The following is an 18,058-nucleotide window of genomic DNA, read 5'->3' on the forward strand; positions in this document are numbered from 1 at the left end:
AAAATTATACACATCTATTTTTTAAAATGTGTTCCAGTTATCCTATATATTGAGCCACGAAAAGTTTTTTTTTTTTTTCCCACATTAAAGCTGCTGTTGTGGTTTGTAAAATTTCAGGCGAAGACCAAACACCCCTCTCTTTTCTCCCATTGGTTGAACCGGCTGTCAGTCAGGTGTGGTAGCGAATGGCTGTTCAGGGAACCTTGTGAGGTTGAGGATCACTTCAATAAAATGCTAGTCTGTGTTGAAGAAGCAGCGAGTCTGTCGTCATTTTGTGGATACCGAAGATTTCATTTTAGACCAAGAAAGTGTGTGTGTGAGTAAATCTGTCCTGTAAATGTCCACGCTCACATTTCCACTCTCAGCCAAAATATGCATAATGTAATATTGAATAATACTAATAATTCAGTGAGTGAAAGCCACAGATTGTTAACACTTTTGGGGACTAAGAGATGATAAAAAGGCTCAGCTGAAGGAAATAAAATAACTTATATTCTGTATTTTTACCGCTACAAAGAGTCTAACATCACTGTTTGTTCCAGAAAGCTGGTCTAAAGCAAAAGCTGTGACATTTCAGTGTGTCAATTTCAAATCAGCCCTAGTTGTTGGGACTCTGCCCCCCTGTGGCTCACACAGAGAACTGCATGTAGAGTAGAGGAGCGTGCGGGCCGATCAGAGGGGATTCGTCTGGCAGGCAGCGGGGCTCAGGTCCAGCTGGAAGGGACATCTGAAGGACAAAATATCACAAAACTTCTGTCTGACACTGCTCACCTTCAAATTAAATCTTTGTCTTTGTGGAGGAACCTTGAGCTCTCCTGCTGCGTTTTCTGGAAAACCAGCCGGTCATGTAGAGACATAAACTCAGTGTCCACTTTAACAGCTCCGCCTGTATAATCTAATCTAATCCAATCCAGCTGTTGTGCCATAAAGTTTCCTCTCCTGCTGCCTATAATGCTCAGGTTTCTTGTTGTCACAGTAACAGAGGTGTTCATTCACTTCTGTGTTTGGCATTGAGCTCATAGTTAGTGCTGCTGTTGGACTGGACTGCACTTTATTGACAGCTGTTTCCACTATTCTGTCCCCCTGATTGTATATAAATATGGAGGACAAAATATTGGAAACACCTCTCAGTATAATGTAGTGCAGCACAAGACCTCTGCAAACTACAACCTCAGTAATAAACACAGAATTAAAGTGACACATTCTCCACAATGTCAACACAAACTGAACATTATAAAAGGTAGAATTTATGGCAGAGCTGCTGACCTGAACTGCCTTAGACTGGACAGGTGGAGCTGATAAAGTGGATTCTGAGTGCACTTTGATAATTCAAACACACAGGATGGGATGTTTCTGTCCTTTTGGCAAACAGGTCGATACTCGAAGACGATCCTGGAGATGGTACTCAGGGTTTTTTTTTACGGCTCGTAGGTGGGTTTTACCTCGGACTCCCAGTCTTTGTAGCGCGGGGCAAATCCTCCACAGCCAATCTCAACTGGGAAAATCTACACCCATGTTGTCTGGCATCTGTGGCCAGCTGTGTGTATTGGAGCTCAAACACTTCGCCAAGAGCAGCTTCTCAGAGCAGTGTGAGTTTGGAAATAACTGTAAAAAAGGGAATATTAGCCTCTTGTCACGGTCGACGGCCAGCCTGCAGCCTCGAGTCCAGCAGGAGTCGAGAGGACATCACAGACGCTCTCACAAGGAAGCTGATCCTCCTTTCCTCCCCAGATCTTTCCAGCTGATTTTGCTCGTATCAGTGTTTTCCCCTCTTTCCACTGAGACACTGTTTGGGAACGTCTCATCACCTCTACCTTTCACTGTACCTCCTTCAGCTCCAGTGCCCTCCTTTGCTGCTGTGTTATCTCCTGGCCTGCTCAAGACCCTCACTTCCAGACGGCACATGAATGCTGCACAGAACGAAATGTACACTATGGCAACATTTATAGGTAAGTTTAGCTGAAACACAATGTTTTTTTTCCCACCTAGGTTTGACATGGCTATGGTTAGACAAGGGAATAATGTTTTTGAGGTTGAGGTACGGAGCAGATAGGGATTTCTGGGTCTTGCCGGGATTACAGGATGAGAAAAAAAAAAAAAAAATTAGCAGAAGCGAAGCTGTAATGGCAGCTTTTCGTTGGTGCAAGCTTCAACAGAGCTCCCCCATTTCTTTGGACTTCTGTTTTAACCGGATGGAGGGAATTTTTGGGGTTTCCACTTGCACTTCCACACACCGTGCAGAATATTAGAAAGAGGGAAAGCAAAAAGCGAGTGGTAGGAAATATGCAATCCCATTACTGAAGAGAGTTGAGGCAAATTATCCGGATGATGAACAAGTTGCACTTTCCTGCTCAATTTCAGGTGGACAGCTCGAGACATTGATTTAGTCTTTGCACTTCCAGGGTTCAGGCCAAGTTGCAGCACTTTATTAAAACGCCTGGTGGAGTAATTGGCACTAATTGGTTAGTTAAGAGAGATCTGGTTCTCCAAACAGCAGCTGGACAAATCCTCAGCAAGCAGCCTCTCCTCTCAAAATGTGAGCTGAGTGGACGCCCGAGCTGCAGAATACTACAGCAAAAGATGAAAACATCAAAGTTCAAGGTCACTTATTTATATTTTACTGAGATTTGAAGGGATAGTGGGATATTTAGCAGGAGGAGGAGCGCAATAAAGGACAGTGCAATACTTATGAGAAGAGACTGCAATGGTGCCTCATAGACTGACATGCAATTTGATTTATTTTTTTCCTTTATACAACTTATCTGTCCGGCTACATGTTAGTTAGTTAGTTAATAACAGTGTTATTGAATGTCCGGCATCATCACATCCTGTTTTAATGTTTGTCTCTGTTGTGTTTTATGTATGCACTTGACCACATGAATTTCCTCTCAAGCGAATAATAAAGTTTACCTTGACATTGAGAGACAGCAAACCGTGCAAACCGCCTGTGTATATGAGGTGTATGTAGGTGTAGTTTTTACATATTTTCAATTTCTTGTTTCTGCATATATTGTTGTAACATTACTGTAGGAATAACGCACATTTTTATTTTTACATAACCATGGACATACTTTTTTTTTTTTTTTTTTTTTTTTTTTACAAATTAGGATTAATGCACAAAGTAAGATTAATGCACATTTTTACACAACGCATATGCTTTTTACAAATTCCTAATGCACATATTTTATATTTCTTATTTCTTTTTCTATTTTGTATAATTTCACTTATGGTGTATATACACTACTCACAAAAAGTTAGGGATATTTGGCTTTTGGGTGAAATTTATGGAAAATGTAAAATGTTCACGCTACAGTGATATTATATCATGACAGTAGGCCATTTAAGTAGAAGCATACACTGGTGATTTCCTCATCTCAAACAATTTCTTGAAACAAAAGCCAACAACAGTGGTGGATATACCACAACAAAAAATGTCAGTGTCAATAACTTGTCATGTGCCCTTGAGCATCAATTACAGCTTGACAACGACGTCTCATGCTGTTCACAAGTCGACTTATTGTCTGCTGAGGCATGGCATCCCACTCTTCTTGAAGGGCGGCCCTCAGGACATTGAGGTTCTGGGGTACAGAGCTCCGAGCCTCTACACGGCGACTCAGCTGATCCCATAGGTTTTCTATGGGATTCAGGTCTGGAGAAAGTGCAGGCCACTCCATCTGAGGTACCCCAGTCTCCAGCAGCCGTTCCCTAATGATACGACCTCGATGAGCTGGAGCATCAAACACCTGATGTGAATTTTGCCGTTAAACTCCTTGTTAGAGAACAGCAACTAGTGCAAAAAGTACTGAAACATTGAACAGTTGGACATGTGCATTCAAAAGTTTACAGAAGGTCACATTAAGTTCACCTGTAAAGGTTATAATGCATTTTAGGTTCATCCTGAAATTTCACCCGAAAGCCGAATATCCCTAACTTTTTGTGAGTAGTGTATGTTGTTGTTTTTTTCTTTCTCTCGAGAGTTTTAGCAGCTGCAGCTGACCTGATTTCCCCTCCTGGATCAATAAAGTATTTTTGTGATTCTCATTTTTTGGCTTTTCACCTTCACTCTCTCTCCCAGAAACCCCCAGGGTTTCTCTCCATCCTGTAAAAACTGGATGGGAGAGTTTTGCTGCAGCCAGACGGCACATCTGATTTCCCCGATCAGCTCGTCCTGTGTGGCCGAAGGTGTTAATTAATGAGAGATTCAGCCGTCAGTCAGCTGCTCTGCCGAAAAAAAAAAAAAAAACCCAATGAAGTGAAATCACACTTAGACGGCAGCTTCCTTCTGTGTGTCAGTGGAGAGTCGTGCCGCCCTGTGACGGCGTCAATGCAGTTTCTTCCAGATCCTGAATAAAATCGTGAGGACGAGACGCTGAATATTTGTGTTTTTGGCATAAAAAATGAAATATTGGCACAAGGAAGACGAGCCGTTGGCAGCTTCAGAGTGAAAATAGAATCAGTGGCAGCCTTCGAAAGCCCTTGGTAGACTTAAGAGATTCCTGCAGACTTACTATTGACTGTGTCCTGTTGGATTATAACAGTTTTCTAAATGAACACACACACACACACACACACACACAAACAGAGAGAGAGAGAAATGACAAAAACGGTTCAGTTGTGATTGAAACTGTAAATTACCATCTTTTTTATTTCACATATTTTCACATTATTTTCAATGACAAGCGTTCTGTTTTTTTTTTTCTTGTTTTTTTTTTCTTTTCTTTTTCATCACAGCTATTCTATGGACATTCAGTAGGAACCAAAGGGGCGTCGGGTTCAGGGTTCAGGGTTCAGGGTTCAGGGTTCAAAGAGGAAGGGGTGGGACTTCAAGCATGAAGGACAGGGACAAAAAATCTGCAACCATCGTCAGAGTCACATCGGGGAGGAAGGAGACGAGGAGGAGGAGGAGAAAGAGGAGGAGGAGGAGGGTTCGAAACTGAGAAACCACGATGAGGAGGAAACGGGAGACAAAAAGAGGAGGATGAAGGCGGGGAGAGAGAGTGCAGTTATTTCTGTGTGTCCGGGGCGAGTGAGCGCAAGACTGTGCAACACAACGTGTGTGTGTGTGTGTGTGTGTGTGTGTGTGTGTGTGTGTTTCCGGTCGGCGTCGATCCTGTGTCAGTCAGTCCCTGAAGTTGAACAGTTGGTTTGGTTTCTCTTTTTTTTTTTTCATTTCCCAGCTGCGACCTCCTCTCTCTTTACATTTGTGTATTTTGTTGTTTTCTCTTTTTTTTTTTTTTTTTTTAAATCTACATAACTTACTTATTTGAAGCTCTTCCAGTTTCACTCTACATGACACTATAATATCTCTACATATCTCTTTGTTTTAATAGTAATTATAATAATAATCTTTTTTTCTGCGAGTCTTTCCGTCTATCTGGCTGTACATGATCTACTCCTTTAAAACTACAGTAACAGTGCATGTCTGGCTTGTATTTTTATCTTTTTGAATTGGCTATTTTGTTCCCCTATTTGTGCGTGCATTGCACCTGCATACGTGTGTGTGTGTGTGTGTGTGTGAGTGTGCGAGTGTGTGCATGTGTGTGCATACAGCATCATCTCCCTACCTATAAGTCCAGTGCATAATTTATTTTTGTCTTTTTTGCTCGTGTGTTTCGCTTGTGTGGCGTCTCGTCTTTGTACATCGCTCCGTCTGAGCCGGTCCGTTTGTCCCGTCGGTCTTTGTGTGTGTGTGTGTGTGTGTGCGTGTGTGTGTGTTTTAGTCGCTCATCTGTCTGTCTGTCTGTCTGTCTGTCTGTCTGTGAGTGGGTCCGTCGGTCTGTCTCACAGGGCGCTGGGGTTTCTGAAGTTATGGCCTGCGAAGCGAGCTTGGTCGCCCAGCTCCTCCTCGATCCTGCAGAGAAACAGAGAGAGAGAGAAAGAGAGAGAGAGTTTATCGACCTACAGGATGAAAAGTAGCCGTCCTTGTAAACACACGGCTGTGTTACGCTCAAAATGTCTCTCCGAAGCACAGCGTGTGTGTGTCCTTGAGGCCTAATAAACACGTTCAGTGCAGTTTCTGCTTCAAAACACATTTACAGTACAAACCCTTGTTGTGCGATATTTAAAAAGCCCTGCCTCACAAACATACTGCATGCTCACTTAACCAGGTTTGGAGTATTTAGTGTATTCACACTTTAAAAGGAGTGTCACCATACACTTTCAATTGGCTTGATATTTTGATTTGATTGTGCAGTAACTGAAAAAAAGAGCTTTAAAAAAAAAAGAATAAGGCTTTGGAGTTTCTGTAAGGTTTATTTTTTTCATTTTGATGGAGCCAGGCTAACGACTCCCATAGACTTCAAGTGTTTATGCTAAGCTATCACAAAATGCTAACAATAGGAAGTGAGCCACCGGACGTCCAGAGGTGAGAACGGTATCGAACGTCTTGTCTCGATCTGGGAAAATGTTGCCGAAATTGTTTGAATATTCCTTTAAGCGGTGCTGTCAGAGAAGCGTGTCCCATCTCCACTTACGGAGACGATGAAGATTTGCTGCATCGGCGCATAATATCCGGTTTCAAGCATGATCGCCTCTCCGCCGGCAGGAACTGACAAAATGAGACTGAAGATCCAATTACAGCCCGTCTCACGCCCAGCGGAGACGTTCTGACCTGAGGAATCAGAAATCGCCGCCTTAAGATCTCCTCACTCTCGTCTGTTTCGTTGGGTGGACGTGAACGAGCTGTGTGCAGAAAACTGGATTTTACAGCATCATTATGGTCTGTATGTTCACCTGTCAGAGTCGCCCGCTGCAGCTTTAAAAAGGTTTTCTGTGAAATCCACGTTGGTTTATTCTTGATGCATATTTTGGATGTTTTAACGCTGCACCTCCCACAGACAATAACAGAGAATAAACAGAAGAAGAAGAACAGGGTGGTTTAGCAGGAGCATCGACAGCCACCATGACTCAGCGAGACAAAGAAAAGAGCAACTTAAACTCCATCGACAGGTAATCCAAGCCCCGCCCACACTGTTTGATTGACAGGTGAGGTCCGGGAGGTGCAGTGCGGAAACACCACGGAGATGAGCGCCTGGCAACAATTTAAATGAATGAAAAAAATCACTAAGTGAGCCTCTTGCACACCTGTGGGAGAAAACCGGAGGCCGGCAATATTCAGAACAAAAAAACTCCCGCACGCTGCTCGCATCATTTGCAAAAGGAGAACTTTAATAACAACGTTTCGGTACGTAGACCTTCATCAGGTTATCTTACCAAACAATGAGAGAGACAATCCTGAATAGGCAGGTAAACCCACACCCATAAATCAGGTTCCACCATAATCTGACATCATCAGAGCTTACTGTCTGAATTCTTCATTTATTATTCCTATCATTATTATTATTATTATTATCATTATCATTATCATTATCATTATTATTATTATTATTTATTTGTTTTTTCGTTTATTTATTTTTTGATTTTTTAATTAATTTATTTATTTTAAATATTTTTAAAAATAGACTTTATCATTATTATTAATATTATAATTATTATTATTATTATTATTATTATTTATTTATATATTTTTTTGGGACATTGGCCGCCTGTATCCGTCCAGGTGCTTTAAATGTAGCTCTGATGATGTCAGATTATGGTGGAACCTGATTTGTAAGATCACCTGATGAAGGTCTACGTACCGAAACGTTGTTATTAAAGTTCTCCTTTTGCAAATGATGCGAGCGGGAGTTTTTTGTTCTGAATGAATGAAAAAAAAAAAAAAGGAACACAGAGATTACTGCTTTAATGTTGCCTTTCCTGTTGGATTATCTGTCTACTTATGTCATTTTGAATACACAGAATAAAAAAAACAAAATTCAAAATTAAGTACTTTAAAGTAAGTGTTGCCCTAACTTAACTATTCAAATATAAAAGCCAGATAAGTCATTTGTTTCTGGTGTGCCTGCATGCCTCAGTGTGTGTGTGTGTGTGTGTGTGTGTGTGTGTGCTGATTAGTATTTATCAGTGGCTAAAGCCCTGGTAAGTCTGTCCAGCTCCAGCCTCCAGCGCCCGCTCCCTGTGGGATTAGGCCGCTGAGCTCGGCCTGCTGACTGGCCAGTAAACATGGGGTGACATTGGCGGTGCGATCATGTGTCGCGTCAGTCGGCTCGCTGATCCTGAGCGCCGAGACGAGGCGGACGCCGGGGGAGCCGCGCCGGGGGCCGCCGCCACGTTTGGAGGCAGAAACAGAAAATGTCTCACATGGAGAAGAACATGGATTTAGTGAATTTGGATCCTAGTTGGTACTAATAAGCTCTTGCTCTGAAGGAATGCAAGAAAAGGCAAATAAGGATCATGTTTATGAGTGTGTACAAAAAAATATATATATTGTTTGTTGCATCAAAACCAGTAAAAAAAAAAAAGAAAAAGAAAAACTGTCCAAAAGAAAGAAATGCCTTGCACTCCACTAGAACCTTTTCAGTTCACATTACTTTTGTGCATGTTCCTGCTGCACTGATTTCTTTAGACAACATTTTTTTTAAAAAAAGTAGTATAAACTCTTTTTTTCTTGCTGCGTTTTTGTTTTTTCTTCCTTTGAGTCGACACTGGGAGGGAGAAGGCAGACAGATAGAGATTATAACTCCAGCACTTACCGCATGAGCTGGTTGTACTTGGCCAGCCGCTCAGATCTACAGGGGGCGCCGGTCTTAATCTGGAAGGCAAAGAGTGAGAGAGAGAGAGAGAGAGAGGGAGGGAGAGAGAGAGTAAAACAAAGAGCAGAGAGCGAGGGCAAGAGGGAACAATTTGACAAGTTTCTCCAAGGAGTTTCTAAAAATACAACCAGGTTTCCTCCTGTGGTCACGGTGCCTTTGTTTCCCCTTGTGACTTTACATAACTGAGCCAGAGTGCATCCTGGGAAATTTATTAAAAAAAAAAAAAAAAAAAAAAAAAAAAAAAAGGCCTGTCTGGAATAAACACATAAAAACTGGGTGATACTGCAGGCGCTGCATTACTGCCTGTGACAGTGTGTGCAAATGACCCGTCCTGTTTGCCCCAAATAAAATGCCTACGCATGTGTACGTGTGTATACGAGCTGCTGCTGCTGTGTGTGTGTGTGTGTGTGTGTGTGTGTGTGTGTGTGTGTGTGTGTGTGTGTGTGTGTGTGTGAGTGTGTACCTGTCCAGTGCAGAGTCCCACCACCAGGTCGGCGATGAAAGTGTCCTCCGTCTCTCCTGAGCGATGGCTGACCATCACACCCCAGCCGTTGGCCTGAGCCAGTTTACACCTGCACACACACACACACACACACACACACACACACACACACAGGGAGAGAGGAGGGAATAGAAAGAAATGATTGAGTGTTCAGATCCACACGGCAAATGACACAATCCACATCGTTTCCTTTACATTCAACTGATGCTGACGTTTACAGCTGTCGCCATGGCAACGTGAGCCACCTGGAAGCGCTCTGATTGGCCCACGCCACTTCTACCCATTCAGTGTCTACGGTATGACGTTGTTGAGCAAGTCAAACGCTCGCGGACGGATCTGCAAGCTGCGTCTCCGGAGCGCCGCCGAGCGCGTTCCTGTTGCGCCTGATGATTAAGCTGATTCAGATTTATTTGTAAGCGTAGCTAATCTGACAAAATTAGCCTGGTGTGAAAGCACATAACGTTGCCTCGGGACAAATTCGGGGATTTAGGACATGAATAAGCCCCGGTCGGGTTTTTGTTGACAGACACAATACATCATTTTTACTGTCATCGGCTCAGTTTCCATCGTTTAATCTTCCTTACCGCCTCCCTCCCGGAGCCCTAATCCACCTACAGCATCATGACTGATGGCTGCAGAAACCTGAGTGACGTACGGTTAAGTCTAAGATTGATGAACACACACACACACACACACACACACACACGAAGAGTCAAGATGGGACGGGTCTTTGCACAGAGAGAGGCTGCGCTTATGTTTGCAAAGACTGATTATTTATGAAGACGTGAGATGGTGTGCGTGACAGTCCCAGCTGGCGGCGTCGATTCGTTTGATTGACAGCTCGTCTGCATCTCAAAACCGCGTCGCCTTGTTTCCGCCTGTTCATTCATTCATTCTTTTATAACGGCCTGTTTCCAACACGCAAGGTCAACACGGCCAGCAGGCGGGGGGATGATTGACAGGTGGCCTCTGATTTGACTGACAAGACGGTGCTTGCCAGCGTGTGTGTGTTTGTGTGTGTGTGTGTGTTTCTAAATGTCTGTCACACACAGTTACTTGTGTGACTGACGGGAGGGCAGCTGTCCCGCTCCTCCCCCCTATAGGGCCTCTGTGTCGTCTCAGCCGGGACGGGCGACCTTGCTGACCGAGCCAAGGTCACCGGCCGGCCCGGGGCGGACATTTTATTTTCCTCCTCCTTCAGACGGGATGGTGACAGGAAACATGTCACTCCATTCACCTTGTGAGCCACATAGTGATTAAATAATTATGATTTCAATCAGTCGTTTCATTCAATCAGTCACAGCTTCAAGATGCTCATTTTTTGCCTGCTTGTGTTTGCTCATCACTGCAAAAACGCAAAATCTTACCAAGATTATTTGACTTATTTCAAGTCAAAAATGTCTTATTCCTAGTCAAAATATCTCATTACACTTAAAATAAGACATGATCACCTCAGAAGTAACTTGTTTTTAGACAATTGTCTCTTGTTTCAAGTGAAAATTTGCTTGAAACAAGTTAAAATTTGCTTGTTTCATTGGCAAAATTTGCCAGTGGAAAAAGTGAAAATTCACTTGAAAGTGAAAATTAGCAAGAAACAAGAAACAAATTTTGCCAATGAAACAAGCAAATTTTCACTTGTTTCAAAAACAAGTTACTTCTGAGGTGATCATGTCTTATTTTAAGTGTAATGAGATCTTTTGACTAGAAATAAGACATTTTGACTTGAAATAAGACAATCTTGGTAAGATTTTGAGTTTTTGCAGATCATCATAAAAATAGTAAAATACTTTGTGTTTTGGGGTTTTTTTGGCTGCTGATCACTTGATCACTTCCAAGCAGACTTGACTGATAGACAATGAAAGCACTGATTAGGTACGGCCATATAATAAATGGAAAGTCAAGTTTTGCACTTTTATCCACTTGGGCTGGGATGATATGTTTATCTATGATGCTTGTACTGTGATTCTACAAGTATTAAGATTTGATATTACGATTTATTGCAATTTTGTTCATTGAATCCTCCTCTAGTTTGTCTGTAAAGTTTGATGAGGCTGTGGTTCTCCTAGAGGTCACTAGAGGTCATTTTCTCCAGCGACGTCCAGTTTGACAAAAGTCTCTGCCTGCAGTGAAATGGCTGCTATGGGGGCCAACATCATCACACAGGAATCAAATGTGGCTCATTGAATCCACAAGAGTCTCAGCTTTCCAGTCAAAGCCAACTGATGCAGCTCCAAGACTGTTTAGGCCCCAGTCTGCACACACACACCATTTTACAACAGGCCACAAGAACACATGTGGACTGCAGGCTTTGGGGCCCAAACTGCATGGGATTAGCAGAAGGTGGGCGTGTCTGCAAAGGGGAGAGCCGTGGCTGCCCAGAGAGCCCATTTTCATTCACACATCTGGAGGTCAGAGGTCAAGGGACCCTGCTGGAAACAGTCATGGCAGTTTTTCAACCTAATCTGACACAACAGAGGACGGAGTGAGCGGGGGGTCGGCTCTTACGCCTGGATGGCCTCGGTGACGGAGCCGATCTGGTTGACTTTGAGCAGCAGGCAGTTGCAGGCTCGCTCCTCCGCGGCCTTCTCTATCCTCTTGGGGTTCGTCACCGTCAGGTCGTCCCCGACAACCTGGATCCCCACCTGGGCCGTCAGGCGGGACCAGGCCTCCCAGTCGTCCTGGTCGAACGGGTCCTCGATGGACACCACTGGGAAGGACGGATAAACACTTCATTTTTAAAAGACATTACACATCCATCTCAATACAAACATTCTTAGACACGTGCCACCATGACCCAAGAGCATAATCTGTGCAGGTTTTCATTTATTGTTGGGCACGTGTGATTGCACCTGGTCAGGAAATACACCCAGATTTGGCAAATGGATCATTTTACCCACTTAGTGATGAGAACATAGACACTAAAGTCATCCAAGTTAAAATAACATACACTATACAGACTGACTGCATTATCAAGCAATAATTTTTCCTTTTGCAAAACATGTCCAAAGCAAAATTCAGTTGTACAAATCAGTAATAATTCACAATCACACACATGCCTACCATAAATAAAACCATGCCAACTGTGCATTTTCTCACCAGAATTACAGAAAAAAATGAGAAAATAACAGCTTGTAGCACTAAAGCTTAAAGGTAATTAGTCATAACTGCAGTAGGGGAGAGTGGGGTAAGTTGAGCCATTTTTCATATTTAGCATCACTACATCAAGGCAATCATAGTTTTGTCACTAACTACTATATCTGCATATATTTCAGGATGTTGTGCATCTCTTCAAACAAACAGAATGAGTGTAAACATAACTGTTTCCATAATATAGCATGTCCAAAAAAATTTATGTTACGTTTATGGGGTAAGTTGAGCATAGGAACGGGTTAAGTTGAGCCGTAAAGTAAAGAGTAAAAAATGTTTTTTTTTGGAAATAAATGTCTAACCACTTTACCCATGTGGTTCTTACCTTCACAGACTCCATGAAATGATGCCTTCCTCCTAAATATTTGGTCAAATGATCAATGTTTTTTACCATTTCCTAGCAACAGGGGGTGGCTCAACTTATCCTTTGGCTCAACTTACCCCAGTCTCCCCTAGTGATGTTAAGGTTAGGTTTCTAGAATTTGTCTTCGTACCTGGGTAGTTGTTGACGAAGCCCTGGTAGATCTCGGCCAGCTCCTCTCCGGTGATGTGCCGCTCCGGATCCGGTGGGGATTTGAAGTCCAGGTCGTACTTTCCATCGCGGTGGAACTCGGAGGCGGCCACGTCCATCCCGACCACCACCTTCTCCGTGAAGCCGGCCTTCTCTATGGCCGTCTGCAGCAGATCCAGAGCTGAGGCGGGAGAAGGAGCGAGGTAAACAACAAAAGTAAACAACGAAACAACGAAAATGAAAAAACAAAAATAGACTCATATAAAAAGAATCCCTCTCCATCTTGACTTGTGAGCCACTAGAAGTGTGTGTTGGCGTGTGTGTGTCTGCAGAGACCCTGCCCCTGACTTTTCTGGGTGTCGGCCTTTGGGCAGCGGGTGTGTAGCTCCCAGCCAATCACAGCACAGCACCGTGCCAGATTGACAGCGGCACATCCAACAGGAAGCTACAAAAATCGTGGACATGGAAAAAAGGAAATATAGGAAATGCCAAGTGGACAGAGCTCGTTTCACAGCTGAAATGCCATTTTCCTAGGATGGCGACGGCATTCATCCTGCACCATCCTGGGATAAGAAAATTTGCTGCTGGTGGTTAGCTTAGCCAGGGGGGAGACAAATGCCACTAATTCTGCCTTTAAATTTGACTAATTAGCTTTAAAAACTTCAACAAACAAAGGAAAATTATGTGACTAATTTATGTTGCCGTCACGTCACATGATCACAGTGAAGGAAATGAATTCATGTCATTAATGTCCACAACATGTAATCAGCGTTTCTGTGTTTTGTTGGCTAATTATATTGTTAAAGCAATATGGAAACATTCAGTGTCAGACTGAATGATGAGTCCTCCTCCTCCTCTTCCTCCTTCTCCTCCTCCTCACCCTCGCTGTTCTCCAGGATGTTGGGGGCGAAGCCTCCCTCGTCTCCCACGTTGGTGGCGTCCTGGCCGTATTTCTCCTGGATCACTCCCTTCAGCGTGTGGTACAGCTCCGATCCTATCCTCAACGCCTCCCTGCCGGGTGGGAGAGGGGAGGGAGGGAGGAGAGGGAGGGAGGAGAGGAAGGTGAAAGAGAGGGTAGATAAGACAGAAGGAAACCAACAGTTTCACTTGTCAACTAATCAATTGATGTTTTAATCAGTAAATCAATCGGCAAAACAACAATAAAGTCTATTGTCTGAATGGTACAGCCGACTGGGAATGAAGACTATTGGTCCAAAATATTTTAATAGCTTGATGGATAGGAAAAATAAAATAATAACAACAAAAAAATAAATAAATAAAAAAATAAAAAATATATAATATATGTGATAATAAATAAATACATAAAATATATAAAAAAAAATAAAACATTTTTTTAAAAATATAATAATGATAATAATAATAGTGTTTTTTAAAAATTAAAGAATTGCAGCAAATAAACTTGTTCTCAGTTGGCATTAGGCTAATTTTACAGACTATTGCTTTATTGTAGATATTCAAAGAAAATCTTCAAGAAGTGTATATATATGTTTTTCCATAATGAATATAATAAACATTTCAAATGTCTTACTTGAAAGACTCGGCTCCAACAGGGAGAACCATGAACTCCTGCATGGCCAGTTTGTTTCCTGCATGGGAGCCTCCATTTATCACATTGAAGGCCTGAGGAGGAGGAGAGGAGGAGGAGGAGGAGGAGGAGGAGGAGGAGGAGGAGGAGGAGGAAGAGGAGGAGGAAGAGAAAAGGAAGAGCAGAGGAGGAAGAGGAGGAGGAGGAGGGGAGAATTATTACCGCTCATTTTAAAGGAGGAGAACTTTGAGCTTTCAGCTTTATTTTATAGATTAAGTAGATTATCAGTTAATAATCATGGACTGACAGATTACCATGGATTACAGTGTGTGTTCACATATAGAGTAATCCAGAATATACTGAGAGGAGAAGCAGAGTTTAACTGTAGTTTCCTCACAACAGAAACTTTCTTTTTCTTTCCAGGCAGAAAAAAAAAAGATTATCAGATTATCCCCAACAGTATATTTTCATTAAAAATCCTGATTTGTTTCCTCTGCCGCTGCTTCGGCTGCTGTGAAGGGAAGACAAACTGAGGAGGACTGAGGCTGGTTGTGGCTCTGCTGCAGGGCGACGGAGGCACAGGGAGCCTCGGCCGGGCGGCGGGGAAACATCTCTGCTGATGATTCAGGAGTTATGTAAGTGTGTGTGTGTGTGTGTGTGTGTGTGTGTGTGTGTGTGTGTGTGTGTGTGTGTGTGGACATGGGAAACAAACAGCAGTAGCCACAGTGGAGCCCTGGGATCCTCAGCTCTCACTGCTGAATGATTATTGAACTGTCACCTCATCTTTACTGCACCTTTTTTTTTTTTCTTTTTTTTTTTTACTAGACACCTTTCACAAGCATTTCACCCTCTGAGACCGGAGCAGAGTCACTTGATTTCTGTCAGACATGTGGGGGAAAAGGTGGACAAAAAAACAAAAATTAGCAAGAAACCAAAAGAAACAAGGAATATCCACCATATCCATTATAACCTCTTTCTTAAAGGGTCTTTGTGGAACCAAAAATGGTTCTTCAGTTAGCACCTCTGTTTTTCGGGGTGTGTTTATGCCTGGTTGTGTCTATGGCTTCCTCTATGTTATTTATTTGTGTTATTTATTTGTTTACTGCTGTTAGCTGAACGTTGAGGCTGAGGTTCCTTCATTTCACCTGTAGAACCTCAGTCTGAGAACCATGGAGCCAGTGCACCGTTAAATACAGACGTTTAGTGTAGTAGTTAGAGTATGTGTTGTCAGGTGTGTGTGTGTGTGAGTCTTACAGGAACCGGCAGCACCAGCTCTGTGTTTCCGGCCAGGTCGGCGATGTGGCGGTACAGGGGGACGTCTTTCTCCGCCGCGCCGGCCTTGCAGGCGGCCAGAGACACTCCCAGGATGGCGTTGGCCCCGAACTGAGCTGCAGGGGCCAGAGGGGGGCGCACCGCCGTCAGAGTCATCATAAAAAATTCAAAAATAAACAAAAAATATTCAGTGAGATTTCTTCCCCCGAGGCAGAGAGTTATTTATTTTATTTGACTTTTTTAATATTTAATTTTAGTTCATTTTTAGTGTTGTTTGGTATTTTACATTCAGTTATTATTTAGTTTCATTGTAATCTGAGTATTTTTGGCAGCAGTGGGATTTTTCAAAGACATAATGAGTGTTTTGTGCATACATGACAAAAATTGTGTGGCACAAATAATAAATCCAAAAATGTGAAAATGTATCAAATTTTTTAAAATGGCTAAAATAGTAGCTATATCTTAAAATAGCTTTTTAATACTTTTTTAAAAATGCTTTTGAGACCTGAAGGATTTATTTATTTAATGATATATCTATGATACTATTAGACAAGTTTTAATTCAGCTTTGGTTTCATCTTCTAAAACTTTTCTAACTGGTTTTTGAACTGGTTTTTGTGCAACTTAATTCTTCATTTCTTCATTTCTTTATTTCTTTCTCCTGTTATTTCTTCTGTTATTTACTGTACATGACACTTGAGGTGACCGTACCGAAAAAATAAGATGTGAAGGAATTTTCCACGACTTAAAAATGTTATTTATACTCTACAAATTTGAGTAAATCTGGACAGGAGCTTGGCAGAAAAGGACGTCAGGTAGTTTAATTTGCCTTTTCTTGCAGCGTATCACATGCAACAATAATAATAATAATAATAAAATAAATCAAATGTGACGTCTTGATCATATTCGACTGACTTCAGCCTCATGCAGGCTTTTCTGAGCCGGGCCAAGACTTTTTAGATTGAATTTCTCCTGACACCATTACTGTCATTTACTTGTATTTTATGGCCCATGGAGGTGATTTGTCTGCAGGGTGACAGATTCAAATAAACAAACAGTACTTTTATTTATTGAGTTATTAAGAACAGGAGCCGGCTCTGGCCTCGGCAGAACCCACTTTAACCTGTGATTTATTCGCTCTCTCTCTCGTTCTCGTCTCTGTATTTACGACCCTCGCTGCTCCGCTTCTGTAAAGGCGTTTGGCTTCAGCTAACTCGACACCGTGACCGTTTTTTGTTGTTGTTGTTGTTGTTGTTTTTGTTTTTTTTGTTTGAGCCAGCTGGTGAACCCGGGCGTATCGGGCGGCGGGCGGCTGAGTCACCGCCGTGACTCACATTTGTTTTCTGTGCCGTCCATCTCGATCATCAAGTTGTCCAGCTGCTCCTGCTCCACCACGCTGATGCCCTGCAGACACACACACACACACACACACACAGAAGAAACACCATTAACACACACAAACACACATACAGCACTGGTGGGTGGACAGAGGTCACATGAATTTGAGTGGCCACCCCCAAAAATATTCTTAAAATCTTTGCATCTTTCAGCGGCTGTAACAGGCTCAGTTCTTAAGGTAGAAGGAAGATACTGGCATCCTCTGAAAGTAGATAAACTAAAGAATCCATCGGTACCAAATCAAATATGTCATGTCTATGCACTATATTGCCAAAAGTATTCGCTCGTCTGCCTTCACATGCATATGAACGTGAGTGACATCCCATTCTTAAACCATAGCATTTAATTGAATATGATGTCGGCCCATCCTTTGCAGCTGCAACAGCTTCAACTCTTCTAGGAAGGTTTTCCACACGGTTTAGGAGAGTGTTTCTGGGAATTTGTGACCATTCTTCCAGAAGTGCATTTGTGAGGACAGACACTGATGTTGGATGAGAAGGCCTGGCTCGCAGTCTCTAATTCATCCCAAAGGTGTTCTGTCGGGTTGAGGTCAGGACTCTGCAGGCCGGTCAAGTTCTTTCACACCAAACTCGCTCCTCCATGTCTTTATGGACCTTGCTTTGTGCACTGGGACACAGTCATGTTGGAACAGGAAGGGGCCCGCTCCAAACTGTCCCCACAAAGTTCATTCATCTTCTAAACCGCTTATCCTCACTAGGGTCGCGGGGTGCTGGAGCCTATCCCAGCGCTCATAGGGCGAAGGCAAGGAAACACCCTGGACAGGTCGCCAGTCCATTGCAGGGCAGACAGACAAACACTGACATTCACACACACAGTCACACCTAGGGGCAATTCAGCTTCTCCAATTCACCTGCATCTAACCGTGTCCCCACGCAGACACGGGGAGAACATGCAAACTCAACACAGAAAGGACCTTTGGTGGGAATCGAACCCAGGACCTTCTCACTGTGAGGCGACAGTGCTAACCACTGCACCACCGTGCCGCCCGGCTCACAAAGTTGGGAGCATGAA

The 18,058-nt window shown here is 42.9% G+C and overlaps 1 protein-coding gene across 1 annotated transcript in view; it reads right to left on the reverse strand.

Annotated features, from left to right (window-relative positions):
* Positions 1-4,687: 4,687 nt before the first annotated feature.
* Positions 4,688-18,058, reverse strand: part of LOC115368298 (gamma-enolase) — a 34,532-nt gene continuing 21,161 nt past the window's right edge. The window contains exons 5-13 of the mRNA XM_030064361.1: positions 16,963-17,032; positions 15,612-15,745; positions 14,361-14,452; positions 13,692-13,822; positions 12,795-12,992; positions 11,659-11,860; positions 9,115-9,223; positions 8,592-8,650; positions 4,688-5,851 (exon numbers count right to left, since the gene is read on the reverse strand). Of these exons, the coding sequence (XP_029920221.1) occupies positions 5,782-5,851; positions 8,592-8,650; positions 9,115-9,223; positions 11,659-11,860; positions 12,795-12,992; positions 13,692-13,822; positions 14,361-14,452; positions 15,612-15,745; positions 16,963-17,032 (1,065 nt within the window). The 3' untranslated portion in view covers positions 4,688-5,781. The remainder of the gene's footprint in view (positions 5,852-8,591; positions 8,651-9,114; positions 9,224-11,658; positions 11,861-12,794; positions 12,993-13,691; positions 13,823-14,360; positions 14,453-15,611; positions 15,746-16,962; positions 17,033-18,058) is intronic.

The sequence above is a fragment of the Myripristis murdjan genome, chromosome 11, assembly GCF_902150065.1.
Source record: "Myripristis murdjan chromosome 11, fMyrMur1.1, whole genome shotgun sequence".
In the NCBI taxonomy this organism is placed as follows: Eukaryota; Metazoa; Chordata; class Actinopteri; order Holocentriformes; family Holocentridae; genus Myripristis; species Myripristis murdjan.